The 11640-nt window shown below is 39.1% G+C and overlaps 1 protein-coding gene across 2 annotated transcripts in view; it reads left to right on the top strand.

Moving 5' to 3' along the window:
- Positions 1-301: 301 nt before the first annotated feature.
- PI15 (peptidase inhibitor 15) overlaps positions 302-11640 on the top strand; it is a 36677-nt gene continuing 25338 nt past the window's right edge. Inside the window, exons 1-2 of one of the 2 annotated variants that reach the window (XM_086336428.1) lie at positions 302-501; positions 1063-1375. In XM_086336428.1, coding sequence (XP_086192554.1) covers positions 1103-1375 — 273 coding nt within the window. In that variant the 5' untranslated portion in view covers positions 302-501; positions 1063-1102. Of the gene's footprint in view, positions 502-1035; positions 1376-11640 lie in introns of both variants that reach the window. The other variant, XM_086336429.1, reaches the window with a different exon arrangement.

The raw sequence follows: 11640 nt of genomic DNA, 5'->3' as shown, positions 1-11640 counted from the left end.
AAGAAATGTACTGCTTGTTACTCAACCTTCTGTGTTTTCAAGAACTCACAGTCCCCTTTTTTTTCTCCTTTTTGTATGGGAACCAGGAACTAGAAAGCATTAAATGAGGAAAATTAACCACTCAGAAAAGGTGGAAGCCCAGAGAAAAAAAGGCTTGTCTTTTATGGTTTGTACTTGGTAAGCTGTGGGTGTGACTCAATTTCCTCACCACCCACATAAAAAGGTTGCCACCCAATCACTGTTTTTTCTATCCAAAACCCCTCCCCTTTGATTTTGGCTAGGAGAGACCCTAAGAAAGACTGCCCTTTCTGGACTGCTGCAGACTGTGACATATAAAAGCTGTTAGCTGCTCCTGTAGCCAGCAGCACTCAAACCTTGTAGAGTTTTGCTCTCTGAGATTTGTAATAAGACACACTCCTCTCACAAGAGTTCATGCTACAACCTAGCAAAGAACTTTACATTTTTGGAAGAATACTATATTCATTTTGGCTTTGTGCAGAGGTAAGCTATTTAGCTCAACAAGTTTATTTTGCATGCATTGTTTTTAAAGTAGCTCACATTTTTACTTTTTTAGAAGTGAGATTGGGTTATTATAACTTTTTTTGTATCTGTTCTATTACTGGGTGTCCATATATGTTTGGGGGACATTATCAGCACATTCTCTGTTATTACCTGTGATGCAGTTTTCCTTTCACTCTCAAGATGAGTTTCAATTCCTTAAGTTTTCCCTCTGAAAATAAATATGCAGTAATGCATTCTGTGACTCAGGCATTTGGGGTAAATGGCTCACATTCAGTTTAGGGTGAGTAACCATGCTGTTTATTTTTCTCTAGCTAGAGGAAGTTCCTCTTAGGGGTTTGCCTCATAACACCAAGCAAAATGTATAGAGACCACTACAGGTTGTCTCCTAGGCTTGACTTCAACATTTGTTTGGATTTTTTGAAGACAGTCAAATCAAGCACTGATTTTGTAAATTCATACCCTCTGGCCCTATTGTTGTTGTTGTGTTTTTTTTTTTTTTTTTTTTCTTTATAGACCCTAACTCTACTTTTCCGCTTTAAGGCAAAGTAAACTCCTGGCCTCTTCCTCTCCACCTCTCAAAATGATAGCAATCTCTGCCGTCAGCAGTGCACTCCTGTTCTCCCTTCTCTGTGAAGCCAGTGCCGTCGTCTTACTCAATTCCACTGACTCATCCCCGCCAACCAATAATTTCACTGATATTGAAGCAGCCCTGGAAGCACAACTAGACTCTGCGGATATCCCCAAAACCAGGCGGAAGCGCTACATTTCGCAGAATGACATGATCGCCATTCTTGATTATCATAACCAAGTTCGGGGCAAAGTGTTCCCACCAGCAGCAAACATGGAATATATGGTAAGAGAAATGTGTTTTCTTTGAATTCTGAGGGAGGGCACTTTGTTTAAGGTGTATGTTGAGAGGATCCAAAGAGTTTGTGTGTTAAAGGATATGGGGTTTTTTGCACCTTTTATCTTAGGGAAGGTTCTGAAGTGCCTGGTAAATTAAAGACTGTTCTATCATAGAATTAAAAGGGAAGGAAAGTATCTAATATTTTTGTGTGAGTTCCATAACCCTTGATGAAACAGGTCTTATATGAGAAAGAGATAAAGGGTGGGGTATGATGACTGATCACATTTGGAAGGTCCTCCTTAAAAAAAAAAAAAGTCACAGGGAACTTTTTCTGTGCTTTGTTGGTCTAATAGTCATATTTATCAACTAAAATATTTCTTGAAAATAATTTTTTTAAATTATAGGTTTTGTGTGCATGATTTATTCTCTGGGTAGGTGTCTCTTCCCTTTCTTGGACAAAGCTGCTTCTGACACTAATCTATTTGTATTCTCAGAGAACATGCTGACTTTTTCCTCCCTGTGATTTAATGCTTTGTCGTTCAGATAACAGTGAAGCCAGCACATTTGTGCACTGTTCCAACTTGCCTTGAACACATTCTTTGCTCTCTCTTAAAAACAAAACAAAACAAAACAAAAAATAGGCTCTCTGTGTTTAAGTTGTTTTACTTAGAAAGTAACTTTTTTTTAAGTTGATATTAAAAGAGTAGATGTCTTTTTAAAGTTTCTTAATATTTGGTTTTGAATTTATACAAGGTTATGGTTAAACTTCCAGCACCTCCCAAGAGCACAGCTTGGAGCCTGTTTAAGGCAATGAAGACCACCAATATGGTATTTCTAAGCTGGGGTGGGGGAGGTGGTATCACTAACCACTTTTTATAAGTGCTGACCTAAATTTAGGGATTTCTGTCAGTTTTTAAATTTCTTTCTTTTATTTAACTAAGCTTTTTAATTGTAGATATCATTGTCACAAGAAAAATAAAGACTTGCCAAATGTAAGAGAGTCATGGTTCATAGAAGTACAATTCAGACTTTACTCAAAGGCATTTTTCTAGGATTTCTTAATGAAACTGGAAAAGAAGATATCATTCCTTGTGTGTGAGGGGCAGTACAGTCTCATAATTAAGACTGTGGAGCCTGGAATTTAAATGCTTGGGTTCAAACCTCAGTCCTGGAATTATAAGTTGAATGAGTTCATTACCTAATTCTGTTTTATTTTCATCATCTCTAACATGAAGATAAAAGTATTATTTGCCACAAGGGGTTATTATGGGGAATGTATGAGCTGAGGGGTAGGACAATTAGACTAGATCCTACAGAAAAATAATGTGCAAGAAACATCAGTTTTTATGCATGCCTGTGAACTTACTGAGAAACATGCCCAGTGAAAACCTGTTCAAGATCTAAAAATAGGAGCAGTTACTCACATTGAACAGGTGTTTCTAGAAGTGATGCCCAGATACAGAAAGGAGAGTAATAACCATGTTTTCAAGCATCATACATTTTATGATACATAAGATTCTGTGCAAGCTCAAAAAGGTACACTCTCCAGACTGCAGGTTTAGGGAGTACTACTTGATGGTGATCACATCACTATGCAGACTAAGGTGAGGATCAAGACAAATGAACTGGCTTTGGAGAGAAACTCATCTTGGTTGAAATCCTAACTATGCTGCTTGTTTTGTGGCCTTGTGCAAGTTGCTTAATATACATAAGATTGAACTTCCTTCTCTGTAAAATGGGAACAACAATTTATATAATAGCCAATCAATATGTAGTGTAATTTATTATTTCAATAATATGGAGGGAAGAGGGATGATCATGAATAATATGTAGGGTACAACACAGTGGAAATGCATTTTAAAAAGCCATATTTTTCCAGTTATGTTTTTCCCCACTGATCACAAATTGATTCCACATGCAATTATTAAATTGCTTCTATAAGCCGAAGATTTGGTTAATTGTTTCCATAGATGATCTCATTTGATAGCTCACAGTCTTCCTATGAGGTTAAGATTATGATCCTCATTTTACAAATGAGATCATTTAGGCCCAGAAAAGTTAATGACTAGGCAAAGGTGGTTTGGAAAATGAATAGTATCACCGGAATTATAATTTAGGTCTGTGCAATTTCAAAGCCTATGCTTGTATTGGGGGGCATCTTTCCATTTGTTAGATTGAGCAAATACTACATTGGGGGAACTGCTGGAGATGCTAGGATATCTGTTTCTTCCTTTATGGTGCCAGCTGAAATCATATAGTTTTTGTATTCTGCTTGACATCCCTTTCTTATTATTTGCTTTTGAACTATGGGAACCACTATATATGATTTATTTTTTAAGAACCAGATACAATGCTAGTTGTATGGTAAATGCTTTATAAATCTTCCTCCACTTAGTAAGGGTGCCCCTGGTGCCTCAGGTGGTAAAGAATCTGCCTGCAATTCAGGAGACCCAGGTTTGATCCCTGGACTGGGAAGATTTTCTGGAGAAGGGAATGGAAACCCACTCCAGTATTCTTGCCTGAAGAATTCCATGGACAGAGGAGCCTGGTAGGCTATAGTCTACCAAAGGGGTACAAAGAGTCAGACACATCTAACACTTCCACTTCTTCTTCACTTAGTAAAGAATGAAAAACAGTAGTATAGTACTATACTATAAAGTAACATTGTCTCAAGTTGTCATGTAAATACTCCATATAGTTCATCACACATATATTTACTCAGTTACTGTTTATTGAGCATTTACTATATGTGAGACACTATTCTAAACACCCAGCATAAATTTGTGAATAAAATAGATATTCCTTGGCCCCCTGGGTGAGGATTCAGACAATAAACAAGATCAACAAATTACATAGTATGTCAGAAAGTGATAAGTTTATGAAGAAAAATAAAGCAGGTTGAGGTTTGGATATTTCATAGTGTAATCATGAAGGCCCTTAGAATGTCCTAGAGTAAGGGGAGGGAGGGAGCCACATGGATAGGTGAGGGAAGACTCTTCCAGACAGAGGGAAGAGCCTGAGTAAAGCCTCTAAGGTGGGCGGGAGGGGAGCAGATCAGTTCAGTTAGAAAAACATGGTCGGTTTAGTGAATTCCTGTCTCTGTGGGGCTTCCCAGGTGGCTCAGGGTTAAAGAATCCACTGCCAACACAGGAGACGTGGGCTTGATCCTTGGGTTGGGAAGATCCCCTGGAGAAGGAAATGGCAACCCACTCCAGTATTCTTGCCTGGAAAATCCCATGAGCAGAGGAGCCTGGTGGGCTGGTCAGAGGAGCATGGACCCTGGTCCATGGAGTCGCAAAAGAATCAGACATGACTTAGCAACTAAATAACAACAAAAGTCTCTATGAGTAAATGGACCAGCTGAAATAATTCACTGGATCCCTCTGGCAGACTCAGAGAAACTTTGAGGGAAGTAAAACTTTGAGGTCAGAGCAGGAATGTTCAGTTCAGCTAGTTCAGTTCAGTCGCTCAGTCATGTCCGACTCTTTGCGACCCCATGAATCGCAGCACGCCAGGCCTCCCTGTCCATCACCAACTCCCGGAGTTCACTCAGACTCACGTCCATTGAGTCGGTGATGCCATCCAGCCATCTCATCCTCTGTCGTCCCCTTCTCCTCCTGCCCCCAATCCCTCCCAGTATCAGGGTCTTTTTCAGTGAGTCAACTCTTCTCATGAGGGGGCCAAAGTACTGGAGTTTCAGCTTTAGAATCATTCCTTCCAAAGAAATCCCAGGACTGATTTCCTTTAGAATGAAAAAATGGACTGGTTGGATCTCCTTGCAGTCCAAGAGACTCTCAAGAGTCTTCTCCAACACCACAGTTCAAAAGCATCAATTCTTCGGTGCTCAGCTTTCTTCACAGTCCAACTCTCACATCAAGCGACTTTAACCCCCAGGTCAGGTGAAAAATACAAATCTCAGTTGAACACACCTACTTTTAATTTGTTTAACATTGCTTTGGATTGTGAACAATTTGAAAGTAAGTTCCATTCCTAACCTCAAATATGGGCCTCAGAAACTGAGGATACTTATCTCACTGTTGCTCCAAGCTCTGTGTTCAAACTGTCCCCTCGGTGGATGATAGCACCGTGGGACCCTCACAGAGGATGTTCTTCAGCTCAAGGTTCTTTCTAATTGCACCAGCCTGACCTGAAATCACCTTCATTCACAACTTTTCTAAAACTTTCCCCATGCTATTTCTTCACCTTCTACTGTCTTCTTAACTTGTGTGTGTGTGCTCAGGTGTGTCCTCTTTGCGACCCCATACACTGTAGCTTACCAGGCTCCTCTGTCCATGGGATTTCCCAGGCAAGAATACTGGAGTGGGTTGCCATTTCCTTCTTCAGGGGATCTTACTGACCCAGGAATCAAACCCAAATCTCCTGTGTTCTTTAAGAATGTTTTGTTCTTTACTGACACTTCCTATAATCACAGCCACATTTGATCTCTCCTTTGAGTCACTGTAACCTATTATGTCTATCATACTGCTCTCATCAAAATCAGATCCAATTTATAGTCATTTGTATATTTCCTGCAAACTTCCTAATTTTAAGCTTTTATTTTCTTGGGAAATTTCTTGTGTACAAACAGTAATCAAGCATTATTTTGTGAATTTATTTGAAATCCCTATGAATTGTTATATGTTTAACATGGATCAATTTTGATATTATTATTTATAATTAGAGTTCACTCATCATTTATAATAATATTTTATCTTGTGCACCTAAAATACAAAAGTTTTTCAAAATTTGAAAAAAGAAATCCCCTTAAAATTAACTGATTTTTTTCTTCTTCAAGTACTGGATTATGTGCATATATGCTTGAGTGAATTAAGTGGACACAATTTGAACATGAGATTGGTGACATTCATATTATAGTGTATAATATTTTCTTTGGGTATATTGGCCATGATTTTAGTGGAAAGCACATACTTAGAAATATTTAATTTTCCAAACACTGTATCCTGTTAAAAAATAATAGATAGAGTTTAAGATATGCAAGTCAAACTCTTGGCTTCTATTCTACAATTAGTTTCTTGACAAATTTCCAGAGCTGCTTGGATACCAGCTGTTTTTCATTCTTCCTAAGGGCAACTTAAACTATGACTCTAAACCACAAACCACACTAGTTTCTCAGAATACGAGTCATCCTTAAAAGAATAAGATTATAAGACTCATACATGAAGTAAAACTTGTAGGATATTTCTTGAATTTAAGTCAGTTGAATGAATTTTTAAAAATGTGAAGTCCTTTTGTGAGAGGATAAGAGCCAAAGATAACAGAAAACCTTGTATTTAAAGTGTAAACAAAACAGGAGAAACAAGCAGGGAGAAAAAAAAACCCTAAGCACACTGTAAGACGCAATATGAAGTGAAGTAAAGTGAAGTCGCTCAGTCGTGTCCGACTCTTTGCGACCCCATGGACTGTAGCCTACCAGGTTCCTCCCTCCATGGGATTCTCCAGGCAAGAGTACTGGAGTGGGTTGCCATTTCCTTCTCCAGGGGATCTTCCCGACCCAGGGATCGAACCTGGGTCTCCCGCATTCCAGGCAGACGTTTTAACCTCTGAGCCACCCGTGTAAGACACTGCTGTGTAATAAAACAGTACAGACAAATACCAAAATACCATGGAGAAATCACAGAAAGAGGAGGTAATCCATAGTTGCAAAATCATGAAAGGCTCTTTGGAGGAAGGGTATTTAAAATAGATGCTCAGGAAGGGGCAGGATTGACTGTTAAAGTAAGTAAATCAGTACATGAACAAAATCACCAAGAGAGAAAAAGCATAGCACTTTATCCATGTTGTCAAGGATTTTGAGAACAGGTTGAGGATCACTTAATACAAGAGCAATTAGGAAGGCCATGGAGGCTTTATATCCGGGTCAAAGGTGCAGAGAAAAGTGGCACCTGGCAATTGAGGGAGTTTAGATTGGCTGTGAAGATGGGCCAAGAATTAGCAACGATTGAATCAGTGGGGCCATTCTTTTAGCAAAGGTAAGGAGGAGCTGGGCTTCCCTGGTGGCTCAGTGGTAAAGAATTCACCTGCTAAGGCAGGATACACAGGTTCGATCCCTGGGTCAGGAAAATCCCCTGGAGAAGGAGATGGTAGCCCACTCCAGTATTCTTTTTGCTTGGGAAATCCCATGGACAGAAGAGCCTGGCAGACTACAGTCCATGGGGTTGCAAAAGAATCCTACACCACTTAGTGACTAAAACAACAACAAAGGAGAAGCCAGACACCTACACCTACATGCTTTGACAGATATGAACAGCTAATGGAAATAGTTCATAGGCACATGTGATAGCAGACTTCATAGATGAGAGAATGGTGGAAAGACAGGTAGGGGACAGCATGAAGATAATGATGGATATGAGCTAAAACCTTAAAACTAAAAATGCATAATGTAATTTCAAGAAGCCAAAGTTGTTAAATTGATAATATGGCCAATTTTGTTTGTTTGGTGCCTGCAAATATTACTTGCAGAGCTAAGGGAGTAAGTCTTCCTATATTTTTCTGGAGAAGAGAAAAATACTAGTTTCCAAGTCACAGCAGGTGGTAAAGTTACAGAAAGCATGACTCAAACGAGTGAATGGAGAAGAGATTAATCTGTCCTCAGAAACAGCACAATAAAGTATTGGCCTACAGTAATTTATGTCTTGAGAATAAGGAAAAACTCAAGTTTTGTTTATTTGGGCTTCATGTGGAAGAAAATGTAGATAATATAAATGACTTTTTTCCCTTTATTCAATAGTTGACTAAACATCTGTGATGTCTATCCTTATCTTTTTTTTTTTTAATGAAATCATATACTGTACTAGATGGCACATTTCCTCTCATTTGGGAAGGATAACTCAATTTCCCTTTTATAAACATGAGTAACTTGATGTATCTAACCAATTTTTTTTTTTCCAATGAGTGCTTTTCTGACCACTAGAAAGCCTCCTGAGAATGTTGCCAGCCAACAGGGAAGTGAGAAAGGCTGCTGACAGGAAGGCATTTGTCCAGCACATTTGAAACTCCACATTCCTGTTCTCCTACATGTAGAACCTTTTAAGTGTCTTGGCTTCAAACAGAGACCAGGCACATTTTACAGGAATTTTCTCCCCAGGTGCGTGTTGCGTAGCATTTCTAAGTTAGTATTGCTTACATATGAATGTTCAGCTCTCCACTTGTGTAGCCAGCTAAAGGCAAGGACATTTTTGTTTGTGATTGTTTTGAATACAGGCTCCAAGAAGTGCAAATGTGAAAATGTTATCAAGCTGTGATTCAGAGCCCCACCATGCTTGCTAGAAGAGCTTTGAATCACACATAGGCTATATATGTGTGGACCATATTTCCTAGTACTCAACATTGCTTTTTCTGGTGGCAAATAATATTTGACCACATGCCATGGTATAGGAAATAATTTTATTATATTTCTGCTATTCGTTGGTGGTGTTCAGTCGCTAAGTTGTGTCTGACTCTTTGCGACCCCATGGACTATAGCATGCCGGTTTCCTCTGCCCTTCACTACCTCCTGGGGTTTGCTCAGGCTCATGTCCATTGAGTTGGTGATTCTATCTAAACACCTCATCCTCTGCTGCTCCCTTCTCCTTTTGCCTTTTGACTATTTGTAGAACCTAGAATCATTTCTGTCTCACAGAGAACACTCAGTCAAAATGTGTGGAACAACTGAATGACATCTTCTAATTTTTGCTGGGCATTCCAGGTAAAGAGCATGTAAGTATAGGACTCACAGTCTGCTGGGCAGGAATCACTCAGTCCTGACAGGCTGAGGGATTCAATGGGGAGCAAAAAGGCACTTTTTTATAGGAAGTACTGTGAAAACAGACAAGCAAGTGGGCAAAGCAGCGAGCTGAGTGCTAAAGTAGAATAAATAAAGGGTACTTGGGATCACAAGGCACATACCTAGCCCAAACTTGGACTGGGCTAGAGAGGCAGGGAAGACTTCCAAGAGGAAATGATTTCAAATATTAAATATGAAAATAAATAAAAGTTGTGCAGGCAGGAGTGGGAAAAAGGGAATTGGGTGGTAGGTGAGGAAGGGTGCTCTGAGAAGGTGCACATACATTGAAGGATAAAATTCAGTGTGGCTTGGACATAGAGGATAAAAGAAAAAGTGGTATTTGATGGGGCTGGGAAGGTAAGCAGAAATTTGAATTTTATTCTAAGATCAAGGCAAGTGGTTGAGGGTTTTAAGTTAGGGAATTAATTTGCCTTTCAGAAGGGTCATTCTGGCTTTAGGTTGAGAGAGGGATTGGAGAGAGGCAGAAGTAACAGCATAGTCAAGAGACCATTATAATCGCCTGGGGAAGGGAGAATTGGCCTTAGTGATGCTTAAGGGCATAGGGACAAAATGAATTTGGGCCTTGAATCAGTAGGGGTGAGGGATTTATATGAAGAAGTAGCATGAGGATTTATATTGGGGGGCAGCCACAGAGGATACCTCTGTTTTTGACTAAGACAATTAAGTTTCCCTGAGCTGGAGAAAACAAAGTGCAGGTTTCTGGGAGTCATTAGGTAGCTGGAAGTTTGTCATCCAGGGTGCACATCTAGAGAGGTTGAAAATAGTAGCTAGTGTGTGGGAGGGAACATTCTTTCAAAACAAAGAATTTGGGATGGGAATTATGCTTTAGTAATCAGAATGGACCACTTTACATAATGGGGGTAGGGTAGTGTCATGGAGACAGCATGGATGGATGATTTTATGTCTGGGAATCTACTCAAGAATTTTTGCAAGAAAGTTTCATGTATCTTTATTTATTTATTTATTTTATTTTTTAGAATCAGTGCTGAGCCTTAAATCAACATGAATCCAAATCTATTTCAGAGGGCTGCATAGCACCAGGTCCATCTAGTCTTTCTGACCTATTCAGCATAAGGTTTCGGGGGAAAATTAATCAAAGGACTTCAGAAAAATAGAAGTTGACTCGTCTGACTAGTCTGGTGTGCTGAATTTAATGTATCTGAAAACGATTTAATAGTCAGTCAATGACCATTAAATAGTTATACTTGAGATGTTTAATTGTCTATGAGAATTTCTAAAGAATGATGTGGGAGGAGGTCAGGGAAGATAAAGACTAACAGTTTAAAGTGGTCAAGAGAAATGTCTGGCATAGAATACATCATGGACTGAGGTTTGGAGGGATATGATTTGAATGTTTCCAATCCATGTAACCCATGGTGTCTAAAATCAGATAGATTTTAGCGTCCAAAAGCATATTTTTTGACACAAATATGGAAGAATGCCCCCAAAGTTGTGTGTTTAGACTAGACTTTTCATGACTCTTAAAATTTCACATCACATACTCCCAACTGAAACAGTCCAGAAATGTTGCTTAAGGGCACAATCTTTTTTTTTTTTATCCTGCAAAGTGCATCAAATTCACATTTCATAATTTCATTAAATATGAGCATTCTACCCAATCTGCCTCTGCATTCCAGGGAGAGCATGTTTTCAGCAGGCAGTAGGTAGGCGGAAAGGCATTTGAATTCTTCTGACTAAGTGGGCAATAGCAAGATACAGGGTTTATGTGAGTATCATAAGATAGTTTAACAGTGAAGAAGTCAGGTTTTAGATGATTATAACACTGAGTTGGTAAAAAAAAATTAACCACACATGAAAATGTCTTCCTGGCATATAAGCACAGTATTAAATGATAGCTGGTAGGTAGTAACTTCCTGCAAAAGGAGGACTATTGCTAGAATCCATCAATAAGTGGTCTTAAAATTTAAAGATAAATCATATGTTAAAGGGGGATTTAAGGAAGGGAGTTATTATATTTTAAAACTCTGAAACGTTCTCTAATTTTTATCTTCCACGGTTTGATGTTATTTTCCTGGAAGCAAGGTCCTTATTATCTAGACACAATTCTGTTTCTGATTAGTTAGTTGCTTCAGGGTTTATCTGTTTTCACCTTATCTGATTGCTTGCTAAATTTAAGGTTTCATGTCTCCTAAACTTCAGGCTGCCAGATATCGCGATTGAAAATGCACCTCACCTTGTCTCCCATTTTAGGCAGCTTTCTAGCTCACAGACCACAACTCTTCCAGTGTCTGATCTTCCGACAATAATATTTACCATTCTGTACAACCTGCCCTGCTAAAACTGCGCTAAATTCTTCTTAGTCACTATCTCGCCTAACCTTCACAGCAGTCTTGTGAAATGGGAACAATTTTCTTTATTTAGAGACAGGAAATTTGAAGTTTGGACAGCGTAAGTAGCTTCCCCAAGGTCACAGAGCAAGTAAATCAAAATGATGAGAGCGCAGTTC

The sequence above is a fragment of the Bos grunniens genome, chromosome 14 (genome assembly GCF_055505025.1).
Source record: "Bos grunniens cultivar Pamir isolate PY7600 chromosome 14, Bosgru_T2T1.0, whole genome shotgun sequence".
NCBI classification, from domain to species: Eukaryota; Metazoa; Chordata; class Mammalia; order Artiodactyla; family Bovidae; genus Bos; species Bos grunniens.
This window is presented reverse-complemented; position numbering and strand designations above follow the sequence as displayed.